We start from the raw sequence: 20,340 nt of genomic DNA, 5'->3' as shown, positions 1-20,340 counted from the left end.
CAAGACTTCATTTACAATCACTTGAATTAAATGCAGTTCTACTTCAAAACTACAAAAGATCGATAGACCCCCTTGCAGAAGGCTGCATCAGACATCGATGTGAAAGACGATGGTTTTCAGAAGTGTTAGATCTATTCAACGATCGTGGTTCTGTTATATTAGAATTGTATTTATTTTATTTTGATATGTATTTGTTTAGTTTCTACTTCTTTTATAAACGTCGTATGACTTTGAATCAATGAATTAATGTTAATTTTGTAAAAAAAAAAGTGCGTAACATTCTCATCGTAAAAGATAACTTCTCCTAATATCTTCTCTAGTTCTCTATATCAGCATTCATTATTCAAGAAATATAGTTTTCATCACCTCATAAACAAAAAAAAAAAAAAAATTAAAAAATACACCTTTATAGTTTTGGTAATTGGTACGGTATTTAGATATTGACCTTGCGGCAAAGGTCGACTTCTACCGACTAATGTTTTGTGAATTTGCATCCAAATAATATAAGATGAATAATCAAAATCGGCTATGATACACGCTGAATGGCAGATATAAAGAAATGGTCATTATAATTAACGTAATATACTTTTCACTATGATTTTATTATATACAATAAATTGGAGAAAAGACTTCATCAATTATTATTGTACAAATTACAATGTTCAAAAGTATTTTGAGAATTTAAAATAAAATAAGAATTTAGAAAGAAACTTTACTGAGTCAAGGAAGAGGGTGTAGAACTCTCCTCAATCCATTCCAAGCTAGGCTCACTCCAAGATCTTGGCCTCAATCCTAATTGAAAGAATAATACCATTTCAAGTACCTCAAAAACCTTATTTTCATCTAAAATTTTGTTCCAAACTCCACTCACTATGCAATAATTACAATTATAAGGAGATCGGTGATGGTCAGCATGTTGTGTACGTGACACTAGTACCCCCAAATCTTGCAAGGCTACAACTATTGGGGGTAACTTGCTCTTTGTTGAGTGGGACCATGCATGAAATTGTTGACTAAACATGATACAACCCGAGAACGATCCGATAAATGCCATTAGGGTCGGGTCGTTGAAGACGAGGTTCATGGGTAAGACTGTGAAGGTCATGACCCGGGCTAATGCATGGAGGTTGTTGGCAAATTGACGCTTTGTGATGGTCCAAGGCCATTTATGGTGTCCTTGGAAGGCATCAATTTGGGACCCAAATATTGGGGTTGTAGCATCTCCATAGTTGTCAATTCCCCAATGATAAACTCCGGACCCGAGATCAGCCAAGACGTACCCGGCTAGACTAGCTAAAACGGGCTCAACCCATATATGGGAATCGGCTGAGGCTATTATGGACTTTGCTAGAGCAACTAATACAGTAGTACAACCACTAGCCAACCAAGCTCGATGGGCCCACGTGGATTTTAAGGTTGGATCATCGGGCCTGGGTCCTTTTGGGGTTGGAACTTGAGATGGTGTAGGAAAATTATGACTTGGTTTTACTACAAGGCGGGTCGGACCAAGGTTCGGCTTTACCGGGGTTGTGGCTGTACATAGTACCCGAGTCGGAATGTGGATGATCCGGTAGGTTTTCGTAGCATATTGGTATTGAGATTTGAAGAAATTATTTTGTTGTGGTAGGATTGACATTGGACATTTAGATTGAGGAGGGCCTAAGCCCTTAGGGGATAATATAAGTTAGTATGGTACCTTAAATAAGTGGACATAAGATTGTGGAAAATAAATACACGTAGAACAATAATAAAGAAAAACAAATGTGGTTGGAGTTATGAGATGGTAACGTGTGGTGTGTGAGAACTAAAGAAGTGATTGAGTATTGTGGTAAGAAGAGAAGGTGCGTGGGACTATTGAATGTCTCAAATATTAAATTTTTTTATGGTGAACTGGGTGTCACTCGTTTCTTGAGGTTATTCATTGATGATGATGTCAATTTGAGATCCTTATTGCTTGTTGGAGTATAGTATGTGCTTGTTACAACTTGCCAAGAAAAAAAAGAACGAAAGAGAAATGAGATACGGGAATCCTTTAATTTGTCAAACTGTTCGTCTTTGGTCTACATTTTAGAGTAGAGATGGCAATGAGTCTTGGATTTGACCTCGATCCATTTATAAGGGTTTGGTCCAGAAATTTTAGACCTAATGGGTCTGGGTCGGGTCCGGGTCTCGGAGAGTATGGGTCGGATCCACATATGCTAGATCCAGACCCGATCTGTAAACCCATTTACATATTAGAATTTTTTTTTACCGAAACAATAAGGTTTTTGTGAGTCGTGACTTTGTGAACTCGTTAGTTTTGTAACACAATCTAAGATTTGTAACTTCGTAAGTTGTAACATTTTCTGAGTTAAAATTTAAAATTTTGTTTAGATAATGATTTAAGATTTAACCATGGATGCACACTTATATATTAGGGCGAAATTTTTTAATTACATATATTAAAAAATATGATGAAAACTTAAAACTAAAATGAACCATTTAGGACCCAGTTAAGACAGTGAACCCACTAGATCCAGCGAATTTGGGTATGGGTTTGAAAAATCTAGTCCCAACAGATATGGGGTGGGACTGGATCTGTAAAAAATAAACGATTCTAGGTATGGATCCAGGTAGACCCGCCCTATCGTCATCCCTGCTCTAGAGATGCTATTGGAGCATGTTCTAGGCGAATAAAAGGTAATATATCCGATATAATAACATGATACAAACCAGACACAAGATGAATTAATGTTGTAATTTTTCAATTGTTTATCTAAGTGGATTTAATAAGAGTTTTACCGTTTAATAAATGTATTGAATTAGTATTGAAATTTGCAACCCCTTTAATGACATATTTATATTTTGTCCACTTTTCTTACTTGCAATTTGGAGCATGATACAAAAATTTAGGAGCAAAAATATTAAAAAGGACTCTATGTGCTAGGAAACAAATAGAGAGAATACAATATCCAAAATGTCAATGTTATAAGTAATATTTTTTATTTTTTTTCAAATTTGGTAAGATAAATTACATCAACGTCTTCTCATAGGACACCTAAATACAACCTACCCCAAAACCCCCTGATGAGAATCGAACCCACAACCTGTGGGTGGAAGATGGAAGGGCTTACCACCCTTCCACTCCCTCATTCTCATGCTATAAGGGGGTGTTTGTTTGGAGTATTATTAATAGAGTGGAATGGAATGACATCCATTCTATTGTTTGGTTGGGCATATTTAGGATAGAGTCTCATACCCAAGGGTATCTATCTCCACCCCATTCCCCTAGAATCCCAATCTCCCCTCCCTCCCTAAGTTTCTAACTCCATTCCTTTCAAGTTTCAAACCCTAATTGTGTGGAAGGGGGAGAGAGGTTAAATTCTAGACAAGAGACACCAATCGTCCCGACCATCCTTGCTCGCCGTATTCCTCCCGGCGCTGGCGCCGACGCTGAAGTCCTCTTACCGGCATTTTTCGGTTTGATGATGTCGGTTTGTCTTCAAATTGTTGGTTGAATTAATATAAGTGTCAATGATTTTTGGGATTGAGGTGTTAATTGTTAATGGGTACTCAACGTGGGTCAATGTCGGCAATGTGATTCATTTTTCAATTTCTGTCTTCTTTTTCTTACTTTCTGTCTTTTTTTATATAATTTTTTGTCTTTTTTTTAATATAAATTTATGTCTTTTTTATATATATATAGCAGGTATAATTATATATTAAAATAAAATATGGATAGCATAATCCATTTCAAAAGTGAACCAAACAGCAGAAATGGACATTGAATCCATTGCAGGATTGAACCAAACAATTTGAAACTGGTATGGGGTTCTGGATCCATACCACCCTGGTATGGACATCCATACCATTCCATTCCAATTCAGTGAACCAAACAGGCCCTAAGTAATATGCAACTTCATAACATGTAAAGTATTACAAGTAAAAAAGACAAAAGAAGTACATGTTTAATTACAAAAATTTCTATAAAAAGCAAAAGAAAAGGAAAAATTTAGTCTAACAAAAAAATTCTAAGGGTTCTTAACCTCAATAGGCTCAATTTGGTTTTCTTTTTATTTCGAATTTTACTTCCTTGTCTTTCTTCCTTTGATGCGTGTAGTATTCAATTTTAATTCCCCATTTCACCAAAAAAAAAAAAAAGTAGTATTCATGTTTTTTTTTTTATCACATTGGGCTTGGCCCACTTTTGCAATTCTTGTGCGTTAACAAAGGAAATCCAAATCTCCTTTATACTAATTCTTAATCCATATTAAACCATTAGGAATTCTCTTTGAATGTTGGTGCTGTTGCTCCCTTAGTACTTTTGCTATGAATAACATCCTGCCAACAAATAAGCAATTAGTGGAGGTTTACATATGTATTCATTATTTGTGACAATAACACCCATAGATCCTTTATTATTGTCTAGTAAAAATGCAAGTTACTACTTATTGATATTATTTAGGGGAAAAATAAATAGATATAAGGACATTATATCATATAATATTTCCCAAGTAATGCTAAAAGAGAAAAGAGTTTTGATTTGATATTGATTTGAAAACCATTAACTTCGGATGGGCCGGAAAAATCGCTAATTCAATTGGCTCATTAGACAAAATAATTTATTTGATTTTTTAAAAAACAATTCCTATGTAATTAAAAATTTAAAATTTTATTTGACTTTTTTAACAAAAATTATTTGGTTTTTCCGTGTATATGAACTAAACCGCTAATTGAATTAGTAATTTACCTTATACAACCACTAATTGAATTATCTCAGTTACCGATTTACCTTAGAACAACATTGAATTAAATTTTTTGCCTTGAAAACAAACTCTGAGACTTCTCCCCTAATATAAATTATTTTCCAAAATAGTGTAAAGTCGGATTTTTTTTGCCTATTATAATTCTCTAGGAAAAAAATTCAATCAAATCATTACCTCCTAATAACAATACTAGCTTTTAACCCGTGCAAAAATGCACGGGAGGCCATATTTATATGAGATATTATAAATTATTTATTAGACAAAAAGACAAATGTTATTAATGTCAGCAACATTTTTGTTTAATGAGATTGATTGAAATCAAATTGAATTGACAACACATTATGATAAACAAACAAACAATTCACTATCTAAATTGATATATAAAAATTGGGTCAATTACAACTCAATACACGATTTAAACATTTTGAGAAACTTCCTTATAAACCACATTGGTTGAAACAGATGAGTTGCCACAATCTTTATCACATATTAAGATTTTCATACCCTTTTTGCTTGTAACTGAAATAGTAACATATAATTGTCCGTGGTTGAATACATAACCCAGCTGAAAAAAATGGGTAACTTTATTCCCTAAATGCGTCAATTTACTTATACAAAGCTGACTTGTTTAACATTAAAAGTACCCATTCTGAATTAAAAATACAGTAACCCATTTCGACGTGAAAGTGACTTGTTTTGACCAAAGTGAAATACTCTGACTAAACTTATTGTACTCCCAGTACACATAATAGTAATTGAATATAAAACCTACTAACCCTAACACTCTAATCATCCACCACTGTTTATACACTCTCGTTCCTCATTCCTCTTCCTCATTCTCTATCTTTTCCTTCAAAATTGCCAACTCAATTTTTTTCATACCGAAATTGCCAAAAATTACAACCTTAAATTTTTGATCTATTTTATAACAAATGATATTTCGATTTTTTGCACCTAAAAAAATACTTAATTTTTATCAATTCTATTTTCAGTTGTTTGATATTTGAGATTCGATATTATCTATATCATTTACGTATAGTTGTGATTGTTACTTGTGTTCAATCAGATCGAAAAGTTGATTAATATTTCACCTCAAATTTTAGTTTTATAATATTTTAAAATATGTTCCTTAAATCTTGTGTAAATAATTAAATATTTAGTAAGATATTGATGACTTAAAAGTCTGACATTGTAATTTATCCTATATACTAAATATAAATTAACAAAAAATAAAGTATAAAGACATTTTCCAATTCAATTTATTAAAAAATAAGTTTGACTTATTACATGTATAAACAATATATTTCATTATTTATATCTCACATCGACTGCTCCTTACAAAATTGAGATCAAGATTTCGAGCACCAATCAGTGAATTTCATAATTATAAAACAGGTAGTTTGCTTAAAGAAACAAAAACTTTATAATTTATATTAAATAAATGAATAGAGCAACATGAGTAAAGTAGAAGTTATAGGTTTTATTATTATGTTCCAATGAACTTGTTATCATGAATTTTCTAAGTTGTAATACCTATGTTCGATTTTGATTATTAAGTTAATATTAAACTATTAATTAAAATTGGACCTCGATGTGGAAAGTCTATGGATATTATGCCAAATGTGTATGGTGTGATAATATAACTCATGTATATATATATGTTATCTCGTTAGCAAGTGTATTAGCCTAGAGAAAAATTGATTGAATATTTATGGTTGCACCCACGCATTACGATCGGTCCCATAATGTCAGAAACCACAACATGGTTTGCATATCAGAAGTTGATGATTTAGAAGTTAAAAATTGATAAATAAATTCATATTAGTTTAGAAAAATAAATCCAAAATGTTAACTATCTATAAGTTCGACTAAAAGTACTTCACAAAATCAAAATTTTACATTATCCACGTTGAAATATCAATTTTTGTTTATTTAATTAAAGGAATGTAAAAATCCTTTTAATCTATTAACATTAATCTAATAAGCTCCTTTTCTTTTAGTTTGAAATTTAATTATGGATTATGATAACATCAGTTACGTTTTAACTTTTCATGTTTATTAACTTTAATGAACTTGTAATGAGCCTTCAGTTTTATACTACACTCATGACAATAATCAAAATAGACAATAAATTTAATTATATTATGCCTTAAAAAATTCACCCAACTTAAATGACTAAAATAATATAAATATTACTTCTATCACATTATTGATAGGGTAAACATATAATCTTATGTATAAAGTTTGATGAAAATTAAACAATTATCTCAAGGCTATATGTATTCCATCATCCCACTCAATAAAACTCTATGTAAAAGCCTTGTTTGTCTATCATTAAATAAGGCTAAAAGTCTGGGTAAAATACAACTTATTAATACCCGTAATATATATATATATATATATATATATATATATATATATATATATATATATATATATATATATATATATATATATATATATATATATATATATATATATATATATATATATTATCAATCAATTTTGTTGAGCAAAAAAAAACAAATTGATATCTAATTCCACATGTTAAAGAAACCCATAATACATTTATCGACTAATTATAACCTCAATGACATATTAAGTTATATGTTGACGAATTGTAACCTCAATGACATCTTAATTCGCACATAAATTCATATCTAATATGAGTTTATGATATTTAGATTTGTACAGAAAAAGTACAACTTAATTTAAGTTAGTATAGTTCATTTAAAAATCAACTATTTTGCATATTGAATTATTCCATGTAAGTTTCATAAGATAACCTCAATAACCTAGCTCTTTCTTTCCAATTGTGGCAATATGGATGTAACCACACAAAAAGGTGCATAATCATTTTCAGCCATTTGCGTTTATAGAAGAAAAGTGTATGTAAGCAATGAATTGGTGAAAGCAATATATGTAAACATTTATATATGATCACATAATTACTGCTATACGAAATAATTTAAGAAAGAAAGGTATAAGCATCAAGCAATGATATGGTGAAAGCAGGATGGTTGAAAAATTGGGGACTTTTATTTTATTTTTTCCTTTACTGATTTTTGTAGACTGAATATCATTTCATGTATATTTATAGAGCTAAATGAAGGGCTTTATAATAAATTCCATATAAAAAAAAACCTCCCATAAAAAGAACAGGCAATTGGTGCATTGATTGATTATGATTGTCAATCAGTTATACTAATCGTATATGCAAACCTGTAATAATTGACATTATTAAAGAAGGATGATGCTCACTTGCACTCCTTATCGCAAGACACGTGGCATGTAGCAGCAAGAATCATGACACGTGGCAAAATGTATTGGTTAATTGCCATGTGGCAAGAATGAACCTTGTTTTATATATATATATAGAATAGATATGATATATATATAAATTTCTTAAATTTGTTAATTAGAATTTAAATTGGTCAATAAGTTAATTATATATACAGAAACAAAATCATTCAAGATGATTGCAATACTACCTAATCTATATTTGTATGCTATATGATCATACGTTGATTGCATACCTATATAAAAATTCAGCCTAAATCTTGTAATTCAATGCAAATCAAACGAAATCAATGGGTATAAGAATGTGGCGTATGGACAAAGCCATGACACGTGGCAAAATAAAATGAAGAATGATTGTGGGCATAACACGTGGCATTGATGTCTAAATAGATGACAACTCAGCTCATTTTTCTAGGTTTATATAGATATATAGATACTGGAACGTTAAAGAATAGTAAACATGAATGGATACAAATTGTAACAAATCGGACACAAGAATTGCACATTGGGGCCATTTACTAGTGGGAAAACGGTTTACCTAGAACACTAAAGTTGCGGTTTAGTTTAAAACGAAGCACATACAGAGCTACGGAATAATAAATAATATACTCCAGTTAATCAAAAATCGATATTATCCCTCCATCTTCATTCGTGGGATTATTCACTTGGCAGTTTTGTCCTTTTTTATTTTATATATATTAAAAAAAATATAGTCATACGAAATCTTATTTGATTCCTCTTAATGTGTACTTTTTAAATATAATTTTTTAATAATTTCTCTTATACATAATTCAAGATATTAAATGGTGAGAAATGATGGCGGTTGACATCAAATCAGTTATTAAATGGTGAACAGTAACTGTCAAATCAGTTACTTTTTGAATTTTCGACATGTACACTGGATGTAAGGGGAATGTACATTGGCTGTCAAATCAATTACTTTTTGCATGTTGAATGGTGCATTTCATTCTTCTTGCCTTGCGTTTTGGAGCTGGTGTAGGATGCTCATCCTACACCTCGGTCCAGGATCTACTAATTGCAATTCTTGTGTCCGATTTGTTACAATTTGTATCCATTCATGTTTCCTCTTAATGTGTACTTTTTAATAACTTGGTTCTATATAACCCTAACCATGAACTAATTAAGGACTAGATGAGATAGTGATGAGGTCTTGAGGAAGATAGGAGTATAGGACGAGTGACGACCAACAGGAGGAGATTGAGCATGAAATTGAATTGAAGGCATTAGCGACTTCTTGTGTTCGTCACAAGGAAATTGAGCTTGAAATCGAAGGATTTGGTCGACGAGAACTGAAAGAGATTAAGAGCATGTTTGTTTCACTATTTTTGGGGTCAAAGAAACGGTATCAATTACCGTTTTCCTTCATTCTTGTTTGGTTCAACACTTATCAACTCACTACCTTGCTGGTAATGAACTCTCTCAATTTGTTACCTTTCCCACCCCTTAAGTAAAAAAATCCATCACTTTGTGGTAATATTATTATCGTTCTCTTTTCATTCCATTGCTTAAACTAACCAAACACCTAATGAAAGTAGCCATTTTTATTACCATTCCTCTCATCTATTTGTTTTCATTCCCTTTTCATTCCATATTTAAACCAAATGACCCATAAGAGGATAAGATTCTTGCTAGCACTTACGGCTCCACTTTTCCTCTCAAATTGGACCTCGATTGTCAAATTCTTTCTAGGTGTTATTTGCAATTCCTTTCCTTCCTTAAGTGCCAAGTTTTCTTAATAAAATTCATGTCCCCCTTTTAGGTCACTACAAAAAAATTCTATTTAGAGACGGACAAAATCCATCCCTAAATAGGTCAAATCCGTCGCTATATGGGCTTAGAGGCGGATTTTGAGACGGATAATGTCCCTCTCTAAAACCCTCGTCGCTAATTCGAGTTAGAGACGAATTTCGGAAATTCGTCTCTAAACTTTAGAGACGGATTTTCAAAATTCGTCTCTAAGTTTGGAGACAGATTTTCAAAATCTGTCTCTAAATTCACTGAAAATTTAAAAAATAAACAAAATTGACAACAAGATATTTCCTAATATTATCGTGATTATATTTAATCACCTACTATTACCTACCCAGTTCGAGTTGATCTCATTGCCAGTTCGGAATATCACTCAAGTAACCCCGGTTCAGCTCTACAAGGGAAAGGATAAGGGGAATCCGCAATCACAAGAACCGCTGTTCGTAGGAATCGAACTTGTGACCTCAAAGAAACGAGAAGAAGCTCCAACCAACTACACCAAATGCAACTTGTATACTTCTCTACGTAATATTGGTAATACGTAGAAGAAATATTAGAGATGGATTCAAAAATCCGTCCCTAATTTAGAGATGGATTTTTAAATCCGTCACTAATGTAGAGACGGATTTTCAAAATTCGTCCCTAAATTAAAGATGTACAATAAAATAATCATATCTAAATTTAGAAACGGATTTTAAAAATCCGTCCCTAAATTAAAAATTCCGTCTCTAAATTACAAAATTGCAATAAAATAGTTATTTTTAAATTTAGAGATGGATTTTTTAAATCATTCTCTAAATTTAGAGACAGATTTTTGAAATCAATCCCTAAATTAGAGACGAATTTTAAAATCATTTTAAAAACCTGTCTCTAAATTAGAGACGGATTTTTAAAATCCGTCCATAAATTAAAGAAGTGCAATAAAATATTCATATTTAAATTTGGATAGAGACGAATTTTTAAAATCCGTCTCTAAATTTAGAGACGGATTTTCAGAATCCGTCCCTAAATTAGAGACGGATTTTAAAAATCCGTCCCTAAATTAGAGACGGATTAAAAATCCGTCCCTAACTTAAAGAGAGATTTTAAAAACCCGTCTCTAAATTAAATAAGTGCAATAAAATATTCATATTTACACTTAGAGACGGATTTTTTAAATTCGCATCTAACTTTAGAGACGGATTTCTAAAATAGAGACGAATTTTAAAATGATCCGTCCCAAAATTAGAGACGGATTTTTAAAATCCGTCTCTAAATTAGAGAAGTACAATAAAATATTCATATTTAAATTTAGAGACGGATTTTTAAAATCCGTCCCTAAATTTAGAGACGGATTTTTAAAATCCGTCCCTAATTTAGAGATGGATATTGATAATCCGTCCCTAAATCTAAAGACGGATTTAAAAATCCATCTCTAAATAAATTTAGAAACAGATTATCAATATTCTTGTCTCTAAATTAGAAACGGATATATATCCGTCGCCAAAAATCCGTCGTTGTATGAGCTTTTTTGTAGTGGGTCCCCCTTGCAAAAAAATACAAAAAGAGGACCTTCCTGCTAATGTAGGTTGGTTCCCCAATATTGTGGCACACCAATAATAGAGGAAGTTTCCCATAATGAAGGCAAATAGCGAGTCGCCACGTGTAAAGTGAGTAGGATTAAAATCCCGCATGATGTGTGAATCCTAGCAGCATGTGAGTTATTTTTTCTAAAAAAAATTAGTGCGCCAATAATAACATGACACTTGTCACACGGTGCATGCACTAGAGGACGGACGAATGAGGACATGCCATGTGTTGCTGCTGCAACTTTTACAACGGTTATATTACTGTTTACAAAAAAATAAATAATTTTTAAAATATAATGAATATATATATATATATATATATATACCAAAGTCCATATTTTGTTGTCCTCTATAAATAGAGACCAATCTTGATATGTTATCAACACTTTAAAAAATTCATAATTTCTCATTAAGTATTTCATAAATATTATATGTTTGATAATTATGGATCATAATCATCCTAATTATGGAATTAGATATCAACAAAATGCAAAGAACCGACAAAATCCAAATTACCAACAAAATTCAAATTACGAACAAAATCTAAGTTCCCAACAAAATCCAAATTTCCAACATGATTCAAATTACCAACCAAATCCAAATTACCAACAAAATCCAAATTCCCAACCAATTCCAAGTACTCCTTTTGATCCAAACATAGTAAACAATCCTCGATTCCTCGCAATGTTCCAAGCCTTTGTACGCTAGAATGCTCTTCAAAATTCTTCATGTGGCATGAATCTGGGAGGAGACGAGAGTAGCAATAGAATGCCGTTTGAAAACCAATCTCCAACACAATCCCTCGGTGATGATGAAGATGAAGTTCAGTTGAAGTTCAAAAACCGGAAGTAACTAAAGGTAAGAAAGCAAAGCATGCGAAGGACATGTGGATTGCAGAAGAAGATAAACACTTGGTGTCAGCTTACCTTAATTGTTATGATGATACCGAAAAAGGAATAGATCGGGAAAAAGGAGCGTTATGGCTTGAAATCAAAGAGGCATAGGACGCAGCAGTTGCTAAAAGATCGAATGTCATGCACAAAAAAACCATGAAAACTATTAAATGGCATTGGGGTCAAATCAATGAAGGTGTTACTTTATGGGTAGCACAACTTGCGATAGTTGAGCGTATGCGAGCTAGTGGTGAGGTCATTAACGACATAGTGGCTAAATCACATGATTTTTACAAACAAAAATGGGTGATACATCTTTCTAATATTATCATTATTGTTGGTTACCAATGCACCCAAGATGGATGTCTGGTAGAGATTCATCCGTTGTGAGCGATGGGAGTTCTAAGAGATCAAGCGCTGATGCTGGAATACTTGCATTCGAACAATCTGAAAAAAGTGAAAGGTGTTGCAACAAGCTTGGATGAATTCAACAACACTTTAAGCGGTAAGCAAATTGCAACAGTTATCTTAGAAACTATTGCCGATGGTGATTTTTGGATATGACACACATTTTTTGGAACACCTGGAACTTACAATGACATCAACATGTTGCAACAATCTCCGATGTTCGATGATTTATATCAAGGTAAATAGCCCCTCAAGTGAACTTTACAGTCAATGGGAACACATATATATACCAAAAGATACTATCTAACAGATGGGATATATCCTAAGTACTACTTTGTGTCCTTGCCATTCGACTCTCAATGAATCCCGTGGATGAGTTGTTCACTGAGCAACAAGAATCGGTACGAAAACATGTTGAGCGGGCCTTTGGCATTCTTCAATGACGTTTCACTATAATACAAAGACCAGCTCTTGTATGGGATGAACACTTGTCATGTGAGATAATATTGGCTTATATAATACTTCGTAATATGATTATTGAGGATGAGCGAGATACATATCAGAATTATAATGACATGTCAAAATTTGAGCAAGAAAATAGGACAATGATTAGTAGATCAACACGTACAAACTATTCTATGCAACCTGGTCGATTTAATGATATTGGAATGAAATGATATATGAAAAGGCGAGCTGATTCATGGGAAAGAAATGTGCAGAACGCCTTACAGTGAGACTTGGCTCAACATATTTGGTAACATAATCACCTGTCTACCGATGACGATTGAAGATCTAAATTATTGTAATCTTTTATTTAAAATTAATTATATGGTACTTTGTTTAACTTCATCTATGTTTTTAAAATGAATTTATGGTTTTTTTGGCGTATTTATTTGTCATAAATATCAATGTTAAAATCGAGTAACTTATTGTAGTTAGCAATTAGTGTAATTGTCAATTTAAACAGAAATTATTAAAAATAAACGAGTAAATTAGTGTAATTAAAAATAATTTTTTTCTTAATGTAATACAATTAATAAATTAATTAGAAGGTAATTATTTAATTATAATTATCATATTTTCATTTAATAAATTTTATCTAAAATAAATGTGATAAATTGAATTATTTTATTGATATTGGTGAGGTATGGAAAGTAGGAGAGAGAACAGGTGATGGGATATGGAAAAGTAGGAGAGAGAAGGTAAATGGAGAGGTTAATGAGTGTAGGTAAGAATTGTGAAATGGGAATGATAGGTGATAAAGTTAGTGGAAAGGGATGTGAATTAATGAGGCGAGGAGAGAGAGAAATAATGCGGAGCCTCATGAACGTGGATATGCTCTTAGAAGAATGTTTTATAATGAAAAGGTAAACATATAATGATCGATCCCTTATCCTAGGACGAAAACTTAACACTATTACAATAAAATACTAAAAGAAAGAGATAACTTTTGCTGAAAAAGAAAACAAAAACAAAGAGACACTTAAGTTACCCGAAGGGTGTATATATGATTACTTTATTACATAATTTTAATAATCAGATGAAAACTGAGAAAAACACATGAGCCAAACAAATGTATGTGGATTCAACCTCTAAATATTTTTTTATGCATAACAACAACAAGCAGAGACACCTGGACCAACTCTATAACACACACTTCTATTACAAGGCAAGAAGAAATGACATGGATTGGAGCAATCTGAAACTCGATAACATCCTTGTCGAACCTTTATTGATGATAATCCCGGTGCTGAAGCCATTTGATAATCTAAATGATCTCTAATTGACATCCCTATTTTAAATAATATAAATTAGAAATCAAGTGAACACAACAAAATAAAGTGTTAGATATTTGCAAGGAATTTAATTTAGCAACAATTAATAATAACATAAAATATCCTACCAGGATGACTAATAAGTAGTAGCACCAAAAAGAGTGAAAACAATGTAGAACTCTTCATGCTCAAAAACTTCTCAAACAAATGCTATAATTTAAAAAATGTTGAAGTGTAGAAAATATGTTACCATGGTATTCAATATATATAATTGACTTTGACAAAACTAGGTGAAGATTTGGAAGGAAATCTTTTTATTTCTTTCACTTTTTTCGTGATATATTTCCTTTTAATTACTATCACAGATAGGAAAACTTGATTTCCTTCCTTTTTGAGAAAATTCCTTCTAATCTTTTTTATTCAACTCACTAGTTATTATTAAAAAACTAGTATTAGTGTCCGGGTGTTGCTCCGGGTTCGTATTATTTTACAAATTTGATATACATTTTTTTTCCATTCCCATGAAAATATATATTAAGGAAAACTCAACATTTAAAAGGTACAAATATAATAATGTGGACACTTAAATCATGATTAAAAGTTGGTTGAGATGGTAATTTTATCATATATAATTGCAAGAGGTCTTGGGTTCAAATCTTGTTGCAAGCTAATTTTACTTTTGTAATTAACATGATTTGTTACTTGGACAATTCTAGTGGAGTAACAAAGGTGCCACGTGGCGTGTATACATTGCGTGGAGGTGCCACGTAGCGTGTATACATTGTCACGCACACCTTTTAATATATTTGTATAGATACATGATACACATGAGTGTATCATCAGCGCTAGCGTGATCCTTCCTCTGTTTCCTAAAGATCTTCCCTCTTTTCGTTTAAGTGCGTTTCGAAAAGATCTTCCCTCTTTTACTTTATTCCTTATTTAGAATATTTTTCCCCTTTTTTACCCTCTCATGTGCCGATCATATGGTCCACCATTACATTATTAAATCAATTTTACTCCATTTGTCTCTTCTACCTTAACTCTTATTTATTTATTTATTTATTTATCTTAACCCCGTTGTCTCTCCTACTTTACCACCCCATACCCCATACAAATGGATCCTCCTTGGTATCTGTAGGAACAGTAACAAGGAAGATCCTTAGGAAACGGATGGAGTATACCCCAAGGCTATTTTTTCATCAACTTAATGCGAGATTAAGAAATAAGAGGTAAGTAAAAACATATCATTATCAGTATGAAATCAACACAAGACATTCCTCCCTAGGGTGGATTACCTGAAATATACAAATATCTAGAGATTCAGAACATTGTTTTTATGTTTTCATAGAGCTAAGGATATATTAAAGACCTAAATTTTCACAAATTTTAGGATTAAGGAATTCATTTTTTAATGTTTAGGGTTATGGACCTTAATGGATGAAAGTTATACTTCGTTATTTTTTCATACACTGAGTTTAAATGATGAATTGCCATTTACCACTTTAAACAAAATAATTAATATATTGCACATTTTAAATGATTGTTGCAATCAACCAAAATAAAAGTAAATTAAACAAAATCTCTCCACACGCAATACAACTAAAAAAATATTCCCTGTGTTTTTTTAAAATAGATGACCCACTTTAAATTTTACATCACTACGTTTCAGGGTACTTCGATGAATATTGGGATAAAATTGCCACCACTACATTTCAATATTTTGACCAGGAAGCTAGGTGATCGCAGGATCTCTTATGGAAGCTAATTGTGTAGAGTTGGTGTGTTGCTTTCATTGATGTTGTAACTGTTGTATTTTTCATCAAATAATTTTTTCTTGCCTTTCAAATTATACTTTTTATATGATTTAACCTATGACATCGATATGAAAAAAATTAAAAAAATGAGAGAGAGAGAGAGAGTGAGAGAAAAGGCCCTAGAGCGAGAAACCCTAATGACTGGACCATCGTGAAACGACGGAAAGAATCAAACACCACGAAAACCTTCCAATCAACCACCAAGACCATCTTCATTGACTTCCTACCTCTAGATATCAAACCCCATGAACTGGAAAAATTATTTTCATCATATGGAACCTTAACACTCATCGACATCCCCCCCTCATAAGACCAAATTGACGGCACAAATACGCGTTTGTTAAGTTTCAAATCAGCCAATCTCTCCTACTCGCCATTAGAATGGAAAATGGGGAATAATTCACTCAAAGTTTTTCCTGCAAAGTATGAAAAGCCATCGGAAATATCCCAGCTACAACACCCAACACAAAAACCTTCTCGCACCTCCACTGAATTCAAGCCGGTACCTCGCCAAATACAATCCTTTCGCGACCACCGCTCCTACAAAAAAGCCTCTTTGACAAAACCAACCCTCAAACCCCTCACAAATCTAGCCCAAACGACCAACCCACAAATCCCATTAAACTCAGATCCGAAAAACTCCACCTTCCCCTCCATCTCCTCATGTCCAGATAACTATGCCCTATTGTGATGTGGAGCCGCACCAAGACTTTTGGAAGCAAGAAATGAGCTCCCACATAATTATGAGCTTTAAAGTACTGGGTGAAGATACATTTGACGTAACAAAAAATGTTGAAATTGGTGAAATTGAAGGAGACTATGTATGTGTGATAAAAGGGGAGAGAAAAATAAGGACTAAGAGGAATTACTTTGCAATAATGTCATCGGGGTCTCATCCTCACCCCTATCATCAGAACTCATCCTAGACCAAAGTCTGGCAGAAGGTGTCCGATGCCTGACAATCAAACCCATGGGAGGTATGTTACATCTCATATCTTTCGAGTCATTTGAAGATAAAAATGTATTCATGGAATGTAAATGGTTGTTGAACTGGTTCTTGGAGCTGGGAAATGTTAATGAAATGAGTGCCTCCCTTTGGAGAGAAACATGGATCCATATTTATGGCGTTCCTTTAATTGCTTGAGGCTACGACACTTTCTACCAGATTGGGTGCGTCTATGGGAAGGTCATGTTAGTAGATTACTCCAAGTTATATTATGCAAGAGTAATGGTAGTTACAGACTGTCTTTTTAAGATTAACAATAAACTCCTCTTCGATGTGGAGGAGCTAGAAAAGATTTAGTATCTTTGTCTTTGAAGAAAAGGATCAAGCGCCTCTACATGGTCGTCATGAAAACATCATTTCTTCAAAACAGTCAAAGTCCCCAGATTCTTCCCTTGCAAACTCTGAAAATGCTTCACCTCCCAAAAGCATGGTAAATCCCACCAATAATGACATAAAAAACCAAAAAGGCGAGCTGATGCATGGGAAAGAAATGTGCAGAACGCCTTACAGTGAGACTTGACTCAACATATTTGGTAACATAATCACCTGTCTACCGATGACGATTGAAGATCTAAATTATTATAATCTTTTATTTAAAATTAATTATATGGTACTTTGTTTAATTTCATCTATGTTTTTTAAATGAATTTATGGGTTTTTTGGCGTATTTATTTGTCATAATTATCAATGTTAAAATCGAGTAACTTATTGTAGTTAGCAATTAGTGTAATTGTCAATTTAAACATCAATTATTAAGAATAAACGAGTAAATTAGTGTAATTAAAAATAATTTTTTTCTTAACGTAATACAATTAATAAATTAATTAGAAGGTAATTATTTAATTATAATTATCATATTTTCATTTAATAAATTTTATCTAAAATAAATGTGATAAATTAAATTATTTTATTGATATTGGTGAAGTATGGAAAGTGAAGAGAACAGGTAATGGGATATGGAAAAGTAGGAGAGAGAAGGTAAATGGAGAGGTTAATGAGTTTAGGTAAGAATTGTGAAATGGGAATGGTAGGTGATAAAGTTAGTGGAAAGGGATGTGAATTAATGAGGCGAGGAGAGAGAGAAATAATGCGGAGCCTCATGAACGTGGATATGCTCTTAGAGGAATGTTTTATAATGAAAAGGTAAACATATAATGATCGATCCCTTATCCTAGGACGAAAACTTAACACTATTACAATAAAATACTAAAAGAAAGAGATAACTTTTGCTGAAAAAGAAAACAAAAACAAAAACAAAGAGACACTTAAGTTACCCGAAGGGTGTATATATGATTACTTTATTACATAATTTTAATAATCAGATGAAAACTGAGAAAAACACATGAGCCAAACAAATGTATGTGGATTCAACCTCTAAATATTTTTTTATGCATAACAACAACAAGCAGAGACACGTGGACCAACTCTATAACACACTTCTATTACAAGGCAAGAAGAAATGACATGGATTGGAGCAATCTGAAACTCGATAACATCCTTGTCGAACCTTTATTGATGATAATCCCGGTGCTGAAGCCATTTGATAATCTAAATGATCTCTGATTGACATTCCTATTTTAAATAATATAAATTAGAAATCAAGTGAACACAACAAGATAAAGTGTTAGATATAATTTGCAAGGAATTTAATTTAGCAACAATTAATTATAACATAAAATATCCTACCATGATGACTAATAAGTAGTAGCACCAAAAAGAGTGAAAACAATGTAGAACTCTTCATGCTCAAAAACTTCTCAAACAAATGTTATAATTTAAAAAATGTTGAAGTGTAGAAAATATGTTACCATGTTACCTATATATATATATATATATATATATATATATATATATATATATATATAATATATATATATTATATATATATATATATATATATATATATATATATATATATATATATATATATATATAAAGCTAGAAAAATTTGCCTATGTGTCAAGCTATTACTCATTTCGCCACATGTCATCATTATACTTATTCTCATTTTTTTAGTGCCATGTGTAAAATGGATCAATTACAATCTTTTAAATTTGGTTAGTTTCACTCATCAAATGGAAGTACTTTACAATCATATTAGTTCGTGTATAATTCCGGCACAGTTGCTAACTAATAATAAACAATGTTAATATTGATATAACTTACCATTTTACATTATCATTTATGTAACTTACCTGTAGTCGTAGATTTTGATTTATAATGTAGACAATTTATTTTGGAGTTGCGGGATTGATAATTTTCACAACTTTTTATATTGCTTAATATTACTCCAGTAGAGTACATTATTATTAGATATTATTGTAGTATACAATAATTATCTTTACGTGTCATTTGTCTGTATTAATAATGTAGGGGCGGTAGCAATAAGTTCGAGTTGGATTAATTTCAAGTTCACCTGATTTCTATTTCGGGTCACTTACCCCTAATCCAAACTTGACTTGATTCTGATTTCAGGTCGAAAATTTGAATTTGAACCCGATCTTTTCGATTTCAGGTTGACTCGAAACCAACCCAAAATGACCTGATTTTAAATTTAATCATTGCAATAATTCAACTATTGAGTGAGTCTTGAATTCAAATACCAACTTAATCAAATTTAAATATTCAAGAAACGAGTTTGGTCTAATACAAGTTAGATAAACATAGGTTGGCATGCCTTGAAGTTGACCCCACTTCAAAGTCAGATTATTCGTTTTTTTTTTAGGTTCAAAAATTCAACCTGAACCTAACCCATTATTTTTTCTGGTCGGGTTCGGCTGACCCATCTTTTTTTTCAGGTTGAAAATTTTAACCCAAATCCGAAATTTTCAGGTTAGATTCGAGACGGGTTATCATATTGGATCAGCTTTAATTTTGACAGCCCTAATGAAAACATTATATCATGAAATATAAATTTATAATTTATAATCTTTCAATTTTAAATGTAGTCATTCCAATAATTTTGGAATTAAAAAAACTATTTGAGAACTAAAAAAAATCCATGTGCATTATGCACGGGTCCAGATAATCTTAATATAAATTATTTCCAAATAGTCAAGAT

The 20,340-nt window shown here is 31.9% G+C and overlaps 1 protein-coding gene across 1 annotated transcript; it reads right to left on the bottom strand.

Moving 5' to 3' along the window:
• Positions 1 to 552: 552 nt before the first annotated feature.
• On the bottom strand, positions 553 to 1,719 carry LOC104891650 (fatty acid desaturase 4, chloroplastic). Its single transcript, XM_010677373.4, has one exon. The coding sequence runs from the start codon at positions 1,634 to 1,636 to the stop codon at positions 713 to 715; it is 924 nt and encodes a 307-aa protein (XP_010675675.2). The 5' UTR covers positions 1,637 to 1,719; the 3' UTR covers positions 553 to 712.
• Positions 1,720 to 20,340: the final 18,621 nt, after the last annotated feature.

The sequence above is a fragment of the Beta vulgaris genome, chromosome 4 (genome assembly GCF_026745355.1).
Source record: "Beta vulgaris subsp. vulgaris cultivar EL10 chromosome 4, EL10.2, whole genome shotgun sequence".
In the NCBI taxonomy this organism is placed as follows: domain Eukaryota; kingdom Viridiplantae; phylum Streptophyta; class Magnoliopsida; order Caryophyllales; family Amaranthaceae; genus Beta; species Beta vulgaris.
This window is presented reverse-complemented; position numbering and strand designations above follow the sequence as displayed.

What these genes read in the sequence shown, in the direction of transcription:
- LOC104891650 (XM_010677373.4), bottom strand. Translation starts at nt 1,636, where the DNA reads ATGTCAATCCTACCACAACAAAATAATTTCTTCAAATCTCAATACCAA.